General features: G+C 38.8%; 3 protein-coding genes and 1 pseudogene across 6 annotated transcripts in view; 2 read left to right on the forward strand and 2 right to left on the reverse strand.

Moving 5' to 3' along the window:
- Nucleotides 1-1,486: 1,486 nt before the first annotated feature.
- On the reverse strand, nt 1,487-4,374 carry LOC145503059 (uncharacterized). The gene is made up of 2 exons (XM_081482483.1): nt 3,944-4,374; nt 1,487-2,254 (listed from the first exon to the last, which is right to left on the reverse strand). Exons 1-2 carry the CDS (start codon nt 4,025-4,027, stop codon nt 1,487-1,489), a joined length of 852 nt encoding a protein of 283 aa, XP_081338609.1. The 5' UTR covers nt 4,028-4,374.
- A 1,061-nt stretch (nt 4,375-5,435) lies between these two features.
- On the forward strand, nt 5,436-6,357 carry LOC145460383 (protein rolling stone-like; annotated as a pseudogene).
- Nucleotides 6,358-7,073: 716 nt separating this feature from the next.
- Nucleotides 7,074-11,457, reverse strand: LOC145502913 (uncharacterized). Its single transcript, XM_081482313.1, has 2 exons — nt 11,002-11,457; nt 7,074-9,478 (listed from the first exon to the last, which is right to left on the reverse strand). The coding sequence occupies exons 1-2, from the start codon at nt 11,074-11,076 to the stop codon at nt 8,714-8,716; spliced, it is 840 nt and encodes a 279-aa protein (XP_081338439.1). The 5' UTR covers nt 11,077-11,457; the 3' UTR covers nt 7,074-8,713.
- Nucleotides 11,458-11,473: 16 nt separating this feature from the next.
- Nucleotides 11,474-19,587, forward strand: part of LOC145502920 (U3 small nucleolar ribonucleoprotein IMP4-like) — a 45,857-nt gene continuing 37,743 nt past the window's right edge. The window contains exons 1-9 of one of the 4 annotated variants that reach the window (XM_081482324.1): nt 11,664-11,706; nt 11,797-11,882; nt 13,012-13,095; nt 13,800-13,909; nt 14,663-14,795; nt 15,890-16,044; nt 16,164-16,258; nt 16,844-16,914; nt 17,326-19,418. In XM_081482324.1, the coding sequence (XP_081338450.1) occupies nt 11,804-11,882; nt 13,012-13,095; nt 13,800-13,909; nt 14,663-14,795; nt 15,890-16,044; nt 16,164-16,258; nt 16,844-16,914; nt 17,326-17,435 (837 nt within the window). In that variant the 5' untranslated portion in view covers nt 11,664-11,706; nt 11,797-11,803 and the 3' untranslated portion in view covers nt 17,436-19,418. Of the gene's footprint in view, nt 11,883-12,355; nt 12,405-13,011; nt 13,096-13,799; nt 13,910-14,662; nt 14,796-15,889; nt 16,045-16,163; nt 16,259-16,843; nt 16,915-17,325; nt 19,419-19,587 lie in introns of those variants that run through there. The other 3 variants (XR_014051403.1, XM_081482323.1, XM_081482325.1) reach the window with 3 other exon arrangements.

Consider the following 19,587-nt stretch of genomic DNA (forward strand, 5'->3'; position numbering starts at 1 on the left):
CTCTTTGGTGCTTTTCTATCCTTGTAAACTAGTATTGTCATATTTCCTTCGATTTAAAGGAAATTTTGCACGTTCCCAAAATAACTCAAAATGCAGCGACCGAGTTCCGTTAAACTCTTTGTATTCTTAAGGTCCATCTGTAAGGACCTAAAGTGATGGTGGTGTAATTTTTGGATATACGTCAACGCATGAGAGGTTACCTGGTCTTACATTGTTTGAATTTACTAATGCATCTTTAAATAGAGTCCGCGTACTATATTTTTGCACCTAACTGGCTTTTATTCAAAGATAAGGCTCCATAATATATTTCTTATCTTGCTACCTCTGCTTGTACGCAATGACACTCCGTTTATTTCAGAACTCCCGAGAATACAGAAAACACTCGCCTTTGTTTCGTGTTTTTACAGTTCTCTGGTGTTCTCAAATCCGCGTCTTTGAGTGTTATACTTCTCTTAGAATCTGTAATCCTATCTGCTCACTGAAACGTAAATGACGTGGATGGATGCAAATAAACACATCTCCCTTTACAGAAACAAGCTCCTCGTTAATATAATTAGAGTTCTGCATAAAAGTAAAAACCGTCTATTCTTGTGATCATTATATTCATTTCCCCTGTCATGTTGCCAACTTAAGTTTAAATTGATTTCTATACTCGCCTATTACCAGCATGATATCACGAATTGTTAGGTTCTATCTGTCTAGACTACGAAAAGGTTCTCTTGAACTAAGGGAGAGTAGTTCCGACCATTCTTGTCCTATCTTACCTTTCTATTTTTCCTTAACTATTACGTCTTCAGACACGTGACCTTATGACTTTAAGGAATTTGAGGACGTTAGAGTATTCCTTCTCTTTACTCGAAGTGGTGCTACTACAAAAATAACAGTTTCATAGGGGAAAATATTTCTGTTTACATACTTGACATGGGATTTTACACAGGAAAGAATTGCCCATGCTACAAATGAATAAAATATGCTAAAGTTTAGAGGACTGACAGAAAACGTTTGGTTGTGACGCCTAGATAGCTACCCAGTGACATACGCTACCTTATATAGCCAAGCAGTCAAGCTGTGTTTTATCATGTACTGAGAAATATTTATTTCAGCCTTCCTTGAAGGTTTTTAAAAGTCTAGTCATGTCAAGTCATATGTAGGTCGTGTCGTGTGATGTCATGTGATGTCATATAATGACATGCAATGTCTTGTCACATCAATATTATTTCAGGTCAAGTGAAGTGATGTCAAGTGAAGTGATGTCATATCATATCATGTCATGTGGTGTTATATGTTGTCTCATCATCGAGTCATTTCTTCGCATGTGATGGCGTGTCATGTCATCTCATGTAACGTCATATGTCATGTTATGCATTTGATGTAGTGTAATGTCACGTCACGTCACGTCATGTCATGTCACATGTCATGTTATCTCATTTCATTTCGTGTCAAGTCATTCCATGTTATGTCTTCTGATCGGTTACGTTACGTCATTTCACGTAGTGTGACTTCCTGCTTTATACTTCCTGTGAAGATGATCTTGTAACTTGGTGATCCCAAATAAGATCAGATGGAAAACAGGCAAACCCACGAGAAGGAAAACGACAATCAGGCCTCCAACGATAGGCTTGAAGTTGTCGTAATCCAGCACTTCATATATGTAAGAATTCCCTTGAATATCGGTGCCACCAAGGAGCCAATAAATAACGGTGAAGGCGATGTAAATTAGAATGTAAAGCAAGGCGTACAGGCAATGCAGGAGACGGACTGGGATGGCGCTCAGGCTCGTGTCAATCACCATGAAGACGGAATTGAGTGCGTGCTTTGTAATATTATTGGCATCGACTGGGTCATTACCTTCCATTCCGCTCCAGTAAGCCGCGGTTTCCAACAAGCCCGTAGTTGCTACAATGACATGGATAAACCACAGGAACTTGTGGTGACACTGCAGGGCGTCTTTATCGCTGACGTCGTCATGTTCCTTGTCAACTGCGCCGTAGTTGCCAGGCTCCGTTTCAATCTCCACCATCTGTTCATCTGTAGCTAGGGTTGTGCTCTCCGTTTGCTTCTTCAGGTCTTTATAAAGGGCGATACAAGAGAGCGTTGTTGCAAAGACAAAGTAGATGTTCAATATAGTGTAAGTCCAGTTGGTTAAGTAGATGAACAGCTTCGCTCCGAACAAGTGGATGTTGTAAAACAGCCATGCAAGGTTGTAAGCCGTTACAATCAAGCGATACGCCACAAAAACCGGTGGAGTCAGCCACTGAAAAAGTTAGGGAAGAGTCAGCGTAAGTCAATTACTTTTTGCTATCGCTACTTTTGGAAAGTTGCTTCTTTTCATGGGGCGGGTGGGTCGTGCTAATGTCGGTTACCTAACCTATAATGCCCAAGCCGTGGCTAATGCAAAAATAAATGTTTTGGATACGATTTTGTGAAAGTCATCGGCCTTCGCTTGATCAAAAGGATTACTTGTTGAAATGAAAGATATCAGTTGCACAATATGAAAATAGGAAAACCGATATTGCCTTGGGAATGGTCACACCACCTGTCGTGAGTACAGTTGTATTATATTAACGTCCTTAACTGCAAAACATCTGTAATAAATGTTGTCGTAAATTGTAATTGCTGGCGTGTTTTTTTTAAGAAGACCTGTTGCGTTTTATAATAAGGTGACTATCGTAAATATCATTTAGTTACTCATTGTCGCAATTTGTATAATAATACTCGACAGCTGTGAAAGATAAAAAAATACTGTCACGTTTGTAAATACGCACCCTATCAAGAATAGATCGTTTTTACTGTGACGCAATAAAAAAATAAATCGAAAAACATCCAGTGGAAAAAGCTGAGAAATTTTGATATTATAGAAGGTAACTAATTAAGACATTTCTCCAAATTTTAGGCCTGTGCGTTTCCCCAAACTTCAGATATTCGTCGAAATGTTTCGCAGAAATTTAGATTCCCAGTATAAAAACGCCATGTTGGTGTACATCCGTGGTACCGATCAATATGGCGGCCGGGAATCATAGTGTAAACATCTGGAACTTACTTTGGCTATCTAGGAACTGATTATCAGTGCTGAACAAACAAGCATTTACATAAGCACATTTCCTAAAGTTCGAACTTCTAAAACAGCTCAAAATCACGAGATAAGTATATATTTTTCAACAAACTCGATCGTAGCCTAGTGTCGTGCACCTCCATAACCCCGAAATTCAAAATGCTCTGGTTTCCAAACGAAGCACGATATTGAGCTCTATAATTATAAAGAGATATAAATATAGCGCCTCCTATACCTGATGAGGATACTGGCTCATTAGTTTTCGATTTTAGAAAGTCATAACGTCACGTGATACTCTTTGAAGGAATTTGAATGGATAGTGTCGTAAAGTCAAGACACATTTCTTCAAGTGGAAATATTTCCAGAACTACTTGCAAGTAAAGCACTACAGTAATAAAATTATTTTGCACTAGCGATATATGCAACACTATTTTAAAATACTTGTGGTGCATAAGAAGTGATCACGGACACGTAAGCAGTCGACTTTTGAATGTTTTACATAATGTTTTTCTCTAGGTTTTTTCTTTATTTCTATTCTAGGTTTAATTTGAAGAATGTTTGCTTCGCATTAGTAATCGATTATAAGAAACCATTGCTCTCTTCAAGTTCCACAAACCACAGTAAACAACAGCATGGTTTGTGTCGAACCATTTTTAGCCTAATGATTAACGTACAGTGGTTGCAGTATGGCCGTAAGTCACGTTAAAAGGAGCCAACATATAGGTACTGACTGATTAGGAAAATAAAAACGAAAATAGACTGCGATATTTCTAAAGAAGAAGGTGTTTTTCTGTGAAAGTAATAGTCCCCTACCTCGCCACTGTCTTCCCAGGCCAGCATCATCTAATCACACCCGTTTAACACGTCTTCAATTCAACATAACGTTATAACGTAACTTAGCCTGGAGTCGGTAAAATCACGGCGAACTGGATACCAGAAGGTAAAGTTTCTCAGACGGAACTCTCCTCGACACATCTTTGGAAGCTGTAGCTTTGTCGATCGTCTCGACTGTGCGTGCGGCTCAAGGTATCACTGTATTTACAATGTTCAACAATTATTGGCCTCAGGCTCAGTGAACATCGGTGAATATTCACCGAGACGAAGTCCAGGTGAATATTCACCGATGTTCACTGAGCCTGAGGCGAATAATTGTTTTAGTATAATTTTCAGAGGTGAATATCAAGGACTACAAAACAACGAACTAAAACATAAAACGCTAATTGTTCGTTAACATACACGTATGTACATCGATTGTGACTCAATTTACTCATCGAGTTCGGCAGTAAAACAAACAAGCGAAACACTGCGAAAAATAAATTCATCCGTACCTCTTTTTTACCGTTGTTGACTTCATCCACAGTTGTCATCATCGTCTAAGTATGAGTAGCTTTAGTTTGAAGAAAAATAAATTTCGGTCAATCGATCTGAGCTGCTGGGGATCAACGTAACCACTGCGATTCCGATTCTTAAATGCCTTGAGTGCGAGTTCTTTATAAGATTTATTACATTTGTGGTTAAAAGTTGTTACATTTGTAGTCAATTCTTATTACATTTATGGTTGGTATTACATTTATGGTTTTTATTACATTTATTGGTGATAAAACTGTTGGTAATCAAGTTTCATATTTACCTTTGAGTGAACAAGATGCTGAAGTTCGTTACGTTGTTGCTCCACTTTCTGTAGATTGCTCTTAACCATAGAACAACCCTCGTATGTGGAAGGGCTTGGCAAAGTCTGAGTTAAAGACTACGGGTTCTGCGAAGAGTTGAAGGTGCAATCCTCTGCAGTTGACTGGTTTGAGGCCGCGAGCGGACATTGCTGAGTGTCACAGTTCGGTTGAAGAGCAAGCAGGTTTTCCTTCGATGCAAAGAGGTTGCCTAGTTTTTCTCGCAAGATAGCGCAACGAGAGTCTTGAGTTTGGACGGTATGAGTTGAAGAATACCACTTTACTATGATATCACCCACCTTGAATGAAAACATTTTCTGGGCTGGATCCTCTGAGATTTCGCCATCTTCCGTAAACTCGAGTAATATCTTGACCAGACAAATCAAATCTTTAAAATCCCCATACCACGAATTGATCCTTCGTGTCCAAGTAGTTGAGTCGACTAGCCAAAGATGCAATTGATGATCACTTCTCGTTTGCAAGAGCCATTTTTAACGATTTGAAAACCGACTTACAAAATACAAAATAACGGAGCGCGATGAAATACGTGTGAACTCTCTGGGAGTAGACAAGAGAAAAGCACCTGATCTCCAAAGATTACAGAAGAAAAAAGCTACAACCGTCACTAGGGCACATCCTCCGATATCCATTTTCTGTAATCTTAATTGTTCTAAATCTAAGGAATATTGCATATTACATTTAGCGACCGTCGAGAAAGTAGTATGTATCAGGTACGTGAATAGCCCGCTTGGCTCCACATGAACTGATAACAACTGATTTAACGAGAAATTATTATAGTTGCAGAACCGATTTAATGAGATGCGTTATCATTATTAGCTCATTCATAACCGGTCACATACCTGGTATGGCGCTGATCCTCTATGCACTCTACTGTGAATACAAAAAGCGCAGAGGTCCTAGCTCCAGTACTAACGAGACACAGGCATTAGTAGAGAGGGGATCTGGTGACGACAACGCCAACCAGAATCAAAAAAAAAAAAACAACTACAGAGGCCCCTGAAGAAGATGCTCTGCGGCTGCCACAGAAAATTTTCTGGCTTCTCTACATCATCAGTGCCAACGTTGGCTTAATAATCACTGCGGGCTACCGGACCGTTCTGCTCGAAGACGAACCGATTGACGCAAACAACATAACAAAGCATGCTCTTAACTCTGTGTTCATGGTGATTGACACATTCCTGAGCTCCATCCCAGTCCGTCTCTTCCACTCGCTCTATCCACTGCTGTATATTATTATGTACCTTGTATTCACCGTCATTTACTGGCAGCTTGGTGGGACGAACATCCAAGGCCAGACCTACATTTACAGATTACTGGATTATAACAACTTCGAGGCGTCAACTGGTTACCTTATCGGATTCTTTCTTCTGCTGGTTCAACCAGTTTTACAGCTGATTTTGTTTGGCCTCGTCAAGCTAAGGGATTGCGTTCGTCCCAAACACAAGACCATGGACTGTTAATTGTCAATTGGATGCAGTCAGATTTACTGTACTCAAACGCGTATTCTACCACCAAGAGGTCGAACAGTGGGTGGTACTTTTTTAACTTGCACTACAATCCACTTCCTTCAGTGCACATTTTTATAAATTGCGTCTTACTTGCGTAGCCCCTCCCCCCCTCCCCGTTCCTTCCCTCTACCAACTGTAAAAACTAAGAAACAACATTCAAACCCCTACAATTTCAAGCACTCAAAGCTCCATGGCAACAGCATAATTGAGATCGATCAGGGCTTAAAAGTCCTTATCACAAATTTTTGAGCAGTTTTTCTCTCTTTTGAAGGGGTTCATCAGGTGGGTGATATTTTAGGTATATATGGCCTCCCATTTATAAACGAGGTGGGACCTCCTCAAGATCACACCAGCGTGACCAATTCACTTGTTTTGATTTATGGGTCAACGCCCGTCCTCCTTGCTAATGCTGCGGAAGAAGCCACGCTGAGAAAATCAGGGCTTAAAATCGATGGAAGAGTAGTTCGTCATAAAAGTAATAATAATGAGTGATTTGTATCAACAGAATTCTACTTTGTATAGTGGGGTTTTATCTGTTTTCTTTTTCAAATTTTACATTTGGCTTTCACGGGTTTCATCTGAAACAATTTAAAATAATTCAATATGATTTTTGAACTGGCGCGCGGAAGAAAAATTTAGTGGTGAACAATAAAGACAATAGATTATTTATGTCTAGGAACTATCAGCCGATAGTTCCTCGACAGGAACACTACTGTTCAAATAGAAACCTCTAACTCATAATCTAATTTTTATTAAATAGAAAATAAACAAGGCGAGAACCAGGATTACTATAATAAATTGTTGAAACCAAGTTTGGCTTGCTACATGCAATACTTACGGTTACTACTTACAATAGGTAGATAACTCGAGATAGCTGTATATAGTTTCTGCTGACTCAATAAAAGGAGATGTAGATAATAATTACAATGAGGAAAGGTTTACAAGATTTCGGCTCTCTTTCAGAGTGATGGCCATCAGTGTAAATCAAATCGACCGATAAGAGGTAGCTTATATATCAAGGCTAATTACGAGTATCGAAACAAGTTATGATATAACAGGCATGATGTAAGAAATAAAAAAAAATTCTAACTCTTTAGGAGCTTAATGTAGAGAGCCTAAGAAATGCTAATTGGAACCAATTGCGATTTCGGTCAATGTCCTCAAGTTAGTGTGAACAACATTACAATGTAATTATTTGTAATCTGTTTACATCAGTTCTATGAAATGAGATAACCTTTTTTAGCCTACCGCGGGGTGACTTAAAATTATAGAGGCTTAAAATACATTGTATTTCACCACGTTTGATTAAGTTAATAAAATTATGTGATTTAAAAAAAAAAAAGATTTTAGGTCTGCATCAGAACGAGACACTAAGGGTTTCTGACATCATACATTACTAGATTAAGTTCCTTTGCCATGGGCTTTCCATAGCAAAGAAGAATTTTAAGACTGCTAAGCTTAGGTTGGAAGGTCAGTAGCACGACAAGAGCCGTTAAAGTGCCGGCTATGGTCAAGTCCCTACCCCTTGCCGGCAATTTCAATGGTTATCATAAAGAATTCCACGAAAGATTGTAATGTTTTCCGTTTTCAAATATCTTTGTCAGTTCCGGAGATATTTCAGTTTAAATAAATTTGTAAAGCATGCAAATTAGGGACGTGGTGACGTCAGAAACAAAACTCTATCTACAATTCAAAAAGAGCTATGTCGGTCAATTTGATGTGAAGACCACTGAAATTTGGTAAACCAGTGTATTTAGAGGCAACACACCTTCAGCTATATATAGAAAAAATTATTCTTCTGGTAACTAACTCTTTTCTACTTCCCTCCAACCTGTTTGCAAAATTTTTAGGAATTTTCAGCTCAAAAAACAAGGCCAAGAACTCGACCAAACATATTTATATGCTTGTAAGATCATGCAGATGAGGCATCATTGGGAAATATCAAGATAAAACGTCAAAAATGGTCAGAAAAACCTTAAACATTGGCGACATTTTACTGTGGCACACAAAATGTTGCCATAGCAAAAAACGTACAGTTAAGCTCGTATTTGTACACCATACATTTCTGATACAAATTGGTTGAGATATCTTTATCTGCATATTTGATCAAAATTTGGTTGAGTTTATGACGTCATCACTCCGCTAACTTGAATATCTCTGGAAGAAAAAGAGATATTTGAAAACCGAAACAGCATTTTTGTTCTCAAACAAACAAATTACTAATGTTTTAAAACGGCATAAATAGGACAGGTGTGAATTTCATCACGGTAACACTTAAGCTGACTTTTTTTTGAGCAAAGGCAAATACGGTTTATTTAATTTCGGTTATCGAACGAAATCAAACCCACAAATTGCGTACCGAACAAAATTGAACGATAAAGCTCGATTTTTTTCAGTTAACAAAAACTGGTTAGAATACGTCTTGTTCGAGTACAATAAATGTGACTGCATCCGTAACATAAAAATTAACAGTCCATTCCCTTGTGTGTAGGGCGCACGCAATCCCTTAGCTTTACGAGGCCAAACAACATCAGCTGTAAAACGGGTTGAACCAGGAGAAGAAAGAATCCGATAATGCAACCAGTTGACGCCTCGAAGTTGTTATAATCCAGTAAACTGTAAATGTAAGGCTGGCCTTGGATGTTCGTACCACCGAGCTGCCAATAAACGACGGTGAATGTAAGGTATACAATGATATACAGCAGAGGATAGACCGAGTGGAAGAGACGGACTGGGATGGAGCTCAGGAATGTGTCAATCACCATGAACACAGAGTTAAGAGCATGCTTTGTTATGTTGTTCGCGTCAACTGGTTCGTCTTCTTCGAACAGAACGGTCCAGTAGCCTGCGGTGACTAATAAACCGGCGTTGGCACTGATGATATAGAAAAGCCAGAAAATTTTTTGTGGCAGCCGCAGAGCATCTTCTTCGCGGGCCTCTGTGGTTGCTTTTTCATTCTGGTTGGCGCTTTCGTCACCAGATCCCATCTCTACTACTTGTGTCTCGGTAGTGCTGGGGCTAGCTTCTCTTCGCGTCTTGCATTCACAGTAGAGTGCACAGAGGGTCAGCGTCGTAGCTTGCAGGAAGTACAGGTTTAGGATCAGGTAAGTCCAGTTTGTCAGGAAAATGAACAGCTTTGCCTGGTATTTGTAGATGTTGTAGATGAGCCACGCGAAATTATAAGCAGTCACGATCAGTCGATAGGCAAGAAAGAAAGGTAACGACAGCCACTGCAAAGCAAAGGACAGAAGATTAAAAAATTAGCTTCGAACTTGAAAACATAAAAACTGAGTTTTTACGATAACTGCAGAAATTCTCGCGCGCTCATTGGCTAATTTTTATTGTCAATGATAGGACAGACACATGAATTTATAATTTATGCGATGCGTCAACGAGCGAGAGCGGACAATTTGACAATTTGCTATCGTAAAAAACAGTTTGATGTCAGTTTTTAATGTTAATGTTAATTTCTGTCTTGTTATTGACAATGAATTTCGTTATAACATTGTCAAAGTAGTCTGCGGATCTACTCGGCTATTGCCTCGTGGATCTACAGTGGCATCCTGAGTATCCGCTACAGTCCACAATAAGCTTCCTCGACACTCGAAAATCGGCAATATTGCGCAACACTCGAAAGAAAGTACTTGGACGAATATGGACATGACGTCATTCGTCCCTGAAGAATTGTTTTTTTGGACGGGGTGGGGGGGGGGGGGGGCGGCAAATTGGTGTCCACCGATAGATAGATAGATATATAGACAGATCTCGAATTTTTATGTATTTCGCGATTAGAACTGCGTTCTGTCGAACGCAATTAGCATTCTCATCTCCAGGAACCTCTCGGGTATTCTTATAGACCTTGGGAACGAGGCAACAGGTTACGCAGCAGGGGTGGAGTCTGTTATTGTGCAATCATTTGTACCTCGCTCGTACCCAAAATGTTCACTAAATTGTTGGTTAATTGTTCCATTTGCATTCGATTTGCTTTAAATGCTTCGACTAGTACGAATCGAAACGGTAGTTCGCAACGAGTTCAGCAACGATTTCGAGGAAATACTTAAAGCATTTTCACTTTCCAGTCGCCGTGACAATGCTTCCGTTCTGATCTTTAGTTTTGAGGTCTATCCAACTGCTTAACTGCCATAATCCACTTAGCAACACACAGTGGGAAACTTTTACTTTCTAGAGACAATTTTTTCTAAACATCAATGCTATAGTTTGGAACATAGCACATATGGCGATTTGGCCCACAGACCGAATATAGCGCATGTATGAATCTTACAATGTTTCCTTTTCGATACAGATTCAGTTTAAAGAGCCAGCCGGAATAGAGAGATTAATTTCTCGTCTTGAGTTCCTTGAAGTTATTAAAAAGAATCTAAAGAATCCCTGTCTCACAATGTCACCGGTTACAATTATATTTTCGACCGCGAGACCTTCAACACTTGACCATTATTTTATCATGAAACGGCAGCGGAACATGTCTGAATCCGCATGGTCGACACTTTGATTCTGCAAACTAACGGTCAGTTTTTATACGTGCTCAACTTTGTTAACAAATATTCGAGCAAAAACAGCGATAAACCTTTCCACCGATCCATCCTGCATACCTCGTACTAAGAATTGTCAAGTACATTCAGAATAGGGGTGTAATTAATTACTGAAAGCAGTGTCCAACTTGTTATATTCCCTTGAATAAAAATTCTTAGACGATTGTTTTGTTAATAAGTTGTAGTTCGATTTATCCACTCACCCGTGAATGCGTAAAATCGCGCAGTATTGGATGCCACAATTTGAAATTTCGAAGGCGAAATTCTTCTCGACACATTGTTGAATCAGCTGCTGGTTTCCAACGGCGCAGACTGTTTGGCAGCTTCGATTTCTACCACTGCAACCCAACGCAGGGCAACACTTATAAATGTATCGGTGATCAAGTGGAAACAACGCATTAAAAATTTAAATGTGTTTTTCAGGTCACCGTGTTTTGATGACCCAGTTGTTTGTTTTGCGGAGTCCGGGTGCTACCAAGGCCCGCGAAAGTCACGCAAAATTTGAACATGTCTCCTCATTTCCCAACATCTTATTGAAATAACACCCAAACGAACAAGCAGAGAAATTTCTCATTATAGAAAACCGCAAAAAATGAATGGAAAATGAGGCAGAGAATTTCTTGAGCATTTACGTCAGTGACTGGCTTGGTTACTAAGGAAGCTTTATCCGCGCGTCACTGGGGCGAGAAAAGAATCCAAGATGGTGGGTTATTTGCACGTGTTTTTGTTTCGTTGCCGATGATCACAAATATTTCTCGTTTTGCTCACTTACCTAATATTGTTTATCGTTTTTGAACAGCTCAGAAGGCAGGCGAGACTTAGGAGGGAGTATCTCTATCGGAAGTCGGCAGAAGAAAAAGAACGCTCGACCTATGAACGAAAGAAGAAGCTCAAGACTGCTTTGGAAGGTCAGTTGTATGACACGAGCTTAAAAGTTCAGATTTCTTTTGCGCAAAGGCAAATGCAGTTAACCTCTTTTCAATGTTGTCATTATCTAGGAGAGGAATGACGACCTCTATTTTCGTTTACCTACATAAGCAAATAGTACATAACTACAACTGGATGTCTGAATGGGAAGCCCATGGTAAATGAACTAAATTGAGTTTGTTATATTTTTTTCCTGGGTTTATGCATAACATGCTTAAATGATTCGAGTGGATCTTTTTCCATTAACTGAATCTAATAAAGATTTTCTTGAATATTTTATGGGAGTAGCAAATGTGCCTTCAAATGGTATTGTTATACCTTCCAACTCAAATACGTTTTCCGATTAGTGGAAAACGTGTCACGTGTCATAGGTCAAAACTCACTAACTCCCTAGGGCGAACAAAACTCACTAACTCCCTAGGGAAACAACAACTTGAACTTTTGACTTGCACATGATCAGGTTGTGCACCTTGAAACTGCGGCAAACTTGTGTGCCAGTCGGCCTGATGTCAAAAAACCATTGAAGTTGGGCAAGGCATTCATTGTTTAAGAAAAGGGATTTATATTTGCAAAAACATATCTGATTAACAAAGTGGAGAATTTGAACATTTTGTGTCTTCAAGGTTTTAATTTGTCACCAAAACATGGGCCGCCTTTGCTCTTCGATCGCTGGCACCAGGTGGGAAAATAGTTGTCTCATTTACAACAAAATATGCCATTCCTCGTCAAATCAAACACAGAACTCTCGAGTTAAGCATTAGTAGAAGGCAAAGTAACTTTAGTATTGTCTTTATCGTTTGTTAGCTACGAAGAAAAACACTGTTATTGTTTCCTTTTGGTAGGACAGCTCGGATAGACTGCGGCTCATACACCATAGGCATCAAGGAAATCATTTTTTCGCATTTTTTTTCTATTTTTGAGTTGGGAGGTGTAACAAAACACTTAATGACTGACCCCTCGGGAAACTGAGTTTTGTTTCCCCTCAACCTTCAATGCTCCCCTCGGTTTTGCCTCGGGGAACATTGAGGTCTAGGGGAAACAAACCCACTGCTTCCTTTGTGGCCAATCATTAAGTGCTTAATGATCATGTAGAATTGGCCAGGTTTATGCCAGGATCTTACCATCTCATTTTCTTTGCAAACACAGTGAAACTCTTGGGTTCACGACTGTATTAGTCTCACTGTCTCAAAGGTTTCAGTTGTTCTATTTGTGAACCCTTTGTACTGGTTTGTTTACACATGGAATTACAAAAAAAGTTATATTCATTTTTCTCTTACTGTTTTCAGAGGGAAAGCCAATTCCAACAGAGCTAAGAAAAGATGAGGCAGCCCTGAGGAAAGCCATTGAATTTGATGATGAAAAACACGAGCGTATGTTGAGTAGATCTTCCTTGTTGTTTTTAAGTGTTAAGGCCATCTGAGTTAGTTTACACCATTGGGAAATACCATAAGCAGAATAGAAAATAATAATGAGTAGATGAAGTGCATTTGGCATTTTCACCAAAATGAAATTTTTTTAGCAAAAATTATCAAAAATTGCATCATAGTAGTGTAGAGAAAAGTGAAGCGAGGGGATGAATCAGTCTGCAGTCTACAGAGAGTAAGGTTTAATTTTTGTACTCTTTTAACAAACTAATAAAGAAAAAATAATTTCTCAGTTGGTGTAGCACTTGTGATTGTTCAGGTTAGGCTAGTTCTGAACAGAAATGCTGATGATTGACATTTGAGCAACTTAAAATCCAAGTGAAAAGACTGTACATGTATCTGTCAGTCAATTGTGTTACCAGTTTCACTGGTTACTTTAAACTTGATTGGTGAGTTAAACCATGATGGTATTGGCTGTAAGACTCTTACAGAATTTGTCAACAGTTCTGGTATCTTTGACCCATCTAAAATTAGCCTCTGTCATAGCCGCCCCTCAGCTCCTCGCAAGAAAAGTTCAGAGACACGTCTCTTCTATTTTTTCTTTCGGGGAGGGGTGGTTGTGGCACAGGCTAAGCTAGAATGTCAGCAAAAGTAAGCCGTTCTGTTTAAGGTCTCTTGATCTAATGTTAGTATTGCTTGTCTGTGTTCAGAGACAGCCAATCATCAGGATGATGAATATGCCTGGGCTGGAGTGCAGGATCCCAAGATAATGATAACGACTTCTCATAATCCAAGCTCAAGGCTTAAACAATTTGCCAAGGTAATAGATCGACATTGTTAGGCATAATTTTTACAGAACTTGTCCTTACCTACACCACACTTACATGTACAAAGATTATTTTGACGAAGAAGAATTACACCTCCAGTGTTCAACGATTTTATGGGGTACTAATGCTCAAGCATTGAGTTGGTAATGGAAATGGAATGAAAAATTGTGTACTAACTGAAAGATAAATGGAAAATGGCATTGTGCTTTTTCCATGTTATCATGTAGCAATCCTCATTGTGCGTGTCTGCACAGACACGCAAGATAACCATCATGGAATGCCATCGACAGCTGTCCATGGACATGTTTGTAGAAAGTACCCCCAACTTCAACCGTACTCTGTCATCTCTTCAATGCCATACCAGTTGTCTCTACATCTTCTTTGGTCAAACCCTTCCTGTTGCTTACCAGCTTGTCCACTTCATGGTCACTTGTTGAATTTCCAATGATGGTACTCTGCAGATGTGGCCAGTCTATTTCCATCTGGGAATCTTCACTACATCAGGGACAGGCATAACAGTTTGGTCATGCCCTTTCTCTGTTTCCATGTACCCATTAAGAAAGGGTGGTACATGTAAATTTGATCTTCGTTGTTTCAAAAATGTTCACAGTGGATACAATGTATGTTCTAAACGTAAAATTATAAATTAAAGGATCTTTCATTTTTCACAAAAAATTCTTATACATGGACATGTACACAACATGGAGGGCTAATGTTTTTAAGAGATGTTGTGTTTTGTCTTTTAGGAGCTGCGCCTAATATTTCCTAACAGTCAGCGGTTAAACCGTGGCAACTATGTATTGAGCCAACTGGTTCATGCATGCAAAGCTAATGAAGTCACAGACCTAATATTGGTTCATGAACACAGAGGAGAACCTGGTATGTTTTGGAGACTTCACATTTTAAAGTTTTGTTTGAACATTAACGGCTCTCTGTACTATTCTTCATACAGTCATTACAATGTGCCAACTTTTGATATGTCTAATAATAATAATAATAATAATTGTACAGTTTTATTGTTATATTGTAATACTGTACAGTTTTATTGTTATTATAGTAAATTGGTCCACAACAGAAAAGAGAATTCTGATTGTTTTCTTGAGCAGTCCGAATTTTGTTATACATGTATGGACCGCTAAGATGGACTGCTCAGAAACAGTTTCAGCAAATTGCTTTTTAAAACATTGCAGAACAGAAAACAGTTTCTTCAGAATTTCTTTATGCCTGGAGGATAATTTCAGTTAAACTGTCATGAAAGGGGTCTGACAAATGCAAATATATATGCGTACGTGAGCTTGGGTACGTGTGCTTACCAAGAATTGATGCATTGGTTTATCAGCAGAATTTTTCCAAAAAAGAGGCATTATTAATAATAAATACTTTATTGAACTAGCCTGTTTGGTCCTTGTTAGGGAATATTGGTCTTGTTCTTTTTTGGCAAGGTTATGGACTGGCCTTCGGTTCAGTCCATAAACTTGCAAAAAATAATTAGACAAATAGTTCCCCAATACATTCAGGCTAGTTCAATAACATTAATTTTATGTTTCACATACATGTAACCCTTGAAAGAGGTAAGGTAAAGTCTGCATACGAGCCAAGTGGCCCATCAGGCTGGAGCTTATCCCGGTTTCTGTAGCATGAAGCGACTAGGAATATTTCTACTCCCCCCTGGATGGGATGCTAATCCATGGCAGGGTTACCCCCAGCATTAAGTTCGCCGGTACCCATTTATACACCTGGGTGGAGAGAGGTACTGTGAGAGTAAAGTGTCTTGCCCAAGAACACAACACAATCAAACCTGGACTGCTCGATTCGGAGATGAGTGCACTAACCATGAGGCCACTGCGCCTCCCATAAATCACATACATTGTATGTATATTTACCAACACACAATTCCTATGATCATTGCCCAAGTGAAATATGCCATCTCAAAAACTGGTATCTCTTTAATTTTGTGTTGATTTTCTTTTCAGATGGTCTTGTAGTATCACATCTTCCATTTGGTCCAACAGCTTATTTCACTTTATCAAACACAGTAATGAGACATGATATTCCCAAGATTGGTACAATGTCCGAGGCATATCCACACTTAATATTTCATAACTTCAATTCAAAACTTGGAGAAAGGGTATGTTGTGAACATGTCATATCTGTCATCCTTCCAAAAAAATTGTCTAACCTACAGTGTACAGCTACACATGTACACAGAGTGACAAAAAACATGCACCTTTCTATTTTTTGGAACAGGTAAAAAGCATTTTGAAATATTTGTATCCAGTTCCTAAAGATGATAGTAGAAGAGTGATTACATTCGCAAACCAAGAGGACTACATCTCATTCAGGTGGGTGATTTTTAAAAGGATTTTAACACATTTGGAACTTTTTACATGTAAAGTAAACATTAAATACATGTACAGTTTTAAAAAGCATGTGAACTACCAAAGGGCTGGTACACGAGTCTGTGGTTTAAATGTATCTCAGATTGTTCAGATGGTCATAGGTCAGAAGAAATGGAGGTAGCAACAGCATGAACCTTGCTGTAGCCACTGAAAGACAAATACCCTTTATTGCATGCTCATCTCCACTATCCTGCAAGTGAGAAGTGTCAGATGTTAGCTGAAATGTGGGTTTTCATTTGCATTGATCCACATGTACTGTCAAGTAAACTGTGTTATTTACAATGATATATAACTAGCTTTCGTCCCAGGTTGGTGTGGAGCAGATGAGGTACATGTATCAAGAAATCTCAAGATAATATGTGTATTTTTTGAGTCTCTACCTCCGCGCTGCTTTCAAAACTATACACATGTGCATTTAGTGCCACAATTGTTTCTGTAATACAGTTTGTGGCTTCACTTATAACATGGGTTGCAAATGACATTGTATATATATATGTATTTTTTTCATGTATATATATTTTTTTTCAGGCATCACACATATAAGAAAGTAGATGGACAGGTTGAATTAACAGAAGTGGGACCAAGATTTGAAATGAAAGGTAAGTTGTCAACTTAAAAATATTTTTCCCCATCTCTTTTTAAAGCAGTAGGCAAGGCAAGGTAAAGTCTGCATACAAGCCAAATGGCCCATCAGGCCAGTGCTTATCCTGGTTTCAGTTCTGAGTATCATGAAGCAAGTAGGAGTATTTCTACTCCCCCCTGGATGGGATGCTAGTCCATTGCAGGGCTACCCCCAGCATTAAATTCACCAGTAGCCATTTATACACCTGGGTGGAGAGAGAGGCACTGTAAGAGTAAAATGTCTTGCCCAAGAGAGCAGCATAATGTCCCTGGCCAAGGCTTGAACCCAGACCACTCGATCCAGAGGCAAGTCCACTAACCATAAGACCTCTGCTCCTCCACTTTTGAAGTAGTACTCATCTAAAACTGGGTTTTGTATTCTTCTCCAGTTTATGAAATCAAACTTGGAACAGTTGATCAGAACGAAGCTGATGTGGAATGGAGATTACGACCTTACATGAATACGTCTAAGAAGAGAAAAATGCTAAGTAGTCAGTAAGTAGCTAGTAAGTTAGATCTCTCTTCAGGAGCTGGAGTAGTTAGTCAAGAGCTAGTCAATTGGAATACATGTACATGTTGTTTGATGCTTATAGTTATAACATTTGAAATATATACATGTAAATCTGTTAGTGCTTTTTCATCTCTACTAATATTATTCTTACGATATTCAAGATACATGCAAAATTGTTAAAGAACCAGGTTTCAAAATATTGCAATATAATTGATTCATTAACACACACATTTTGTTGTGCTTTTCATTATAGAGTTATATGTAGTCTTAAAGTAAGTGATATTTTTGCCAAGCAATCTCTCCCATTCTTCATTTCCTTTTTTTTTTCTCTCTCAAGGTTATCTTTGCCTTTTCATTGTTTGTTTTTTTAATCCTTGTTAGCTTGTTTTGAGTCAGACGTACACATGTACGATACAGATTAGAATCAAGAACATTTAACCAACCCTTCCCCTTCCAACCCACTCTGATATTGTGAGTGGACCCGTCAATGTACAGTAGAACCCAGTTAATCCGGTCACCAGCAGGCCACAAAACTCTCGTCGTATTAACGGGGTGGTCATATTAAAGGGGTTCTTTAAATAAGAAAATGACTGACTGAGCTTTTGTTCGAGTCAGAATAAAGTGGCCGTAATAACGAGGTGGTCGTATTAACGGGGAGGTCGTAGGGCGGGGTTCCACTCTACATACAGGTAATTAGAACAGTTTCAAAGCAAATTTTAATTTATTGGGGTAAAGCTATATGGATAACGTTAGTTACATGCATCTTACTGTCCAAAATACCACTTAAACGTCTTTTGTCCACAAACGGGTGCAAAGTAACTTGCCCAATATCCAGCGATCTTGAATTGACGCTTGGTGAATAGATCTTTATCCGTCTATATTTATAAATATTGCAACGGTTTTAGTTTGATTGGGTTGTGATGACATAGTTTTAATCAGTTAATTCTATTGTTTAGTGTTACGAAGACCTTGAACTTTACTTGAACTTTAATTTTATTTTGCTTTCTTACACATATATAGTTACAATTGCTTGCCCCCCGCAACTAGTTCCAGAACTGATCGAGGCGGGGTAAGAGTTTATATTGAAAACTTGTTTCTCCTTACAGCAGTACTTGAATGTTGTTAAGTAAGCTGTGGGGGAGGGGAATATGAAATGAAATCAACTAAAAGATGAGCTTCGTTTTACATTTCTTAAATCAACCTGAAGATAGGCAATCAAAGATGTCTCACATTGAAGGAGTTCAAGTAAGCTCTGTGTGCGAAACATATTGCATATTTTTCTTGAATAAACAAACGCAAGCAAATTCGGAATGACACACCAGTGACACATTCTCGAGGTACGATTATAGCGGAACAGAAGCTTCAATAAACTAAACAAGTTCAAAGCTTACTGCTGTTGATCCACGACAGCTTACAGTGCAAACAAGTCATTAGATGTTCCTGTAGCCATGAGCGTTTAGTCCCTTAGAATTGCGGCACTAGTTTTAACGCAATGTAAGTCTCTTACTTCATTTTTCAACATTAATGTTTCTTACAAAACGCAGTAACGTCAAAGAATTTCAACGATTGACTGTATACTTGCATATTTAAAGCCCACGGGCAACTTAGAGAAGGTGTTCTTCTCTGAAGTTTGCTAAGAGAGGTAGTTTATTTATAACGATAGTGCCAGAACACCTAAGCTTGCGATTGGTAGCATCTAATGCCCTCTTCAATAGATTAATCTTAGAAGGTAAATACGCAAAATAAGCAATAAGTTATCAGCCCTCCTTATTTGCTTGGCGAATATCAATATTAAAACCACCAAACAGCTCGCATGTTTGCATATCGCGGGACGTTTAGGGCTCTCGGACATCTGCAATTTTGAATTTCTCCACAGAAGTAGCCCAAATGAAAACATAAACGACTGGGTTTTCTTTGTTATTTTTTTTTTATTGATAATACAACGAGAAAATAAAAAGTGTTTTTACTTTATCGTGTGTCTTACTTTACTCGCCGCCATGTATGGGTTAGGTAACGAAAACATGGCTGTTTGCTATTTGTTTTCTTAAATTAAATTTTTGGGATGTTGGGTGACCATTCACTCAGATCAGTACCAAACCCCTATATTTACTCTAGAGCTAATTAAGGGGCTCCATGTAGA

This window comes from Orbicella franksi, chromosome 11, assembly GCF_964199315.1.
Source record: "Orbicella franksi chromosome 11, jaOrbFran1.1, whole genome shotgun sequence".
NCBI classification, from domain to species: domain Eukaryota; kingdom Metazoa; phylum Cnidaria; class Anthozoa; order Scleractinia; family Merulinidae; genus Orbicella; species Orbicella franksi.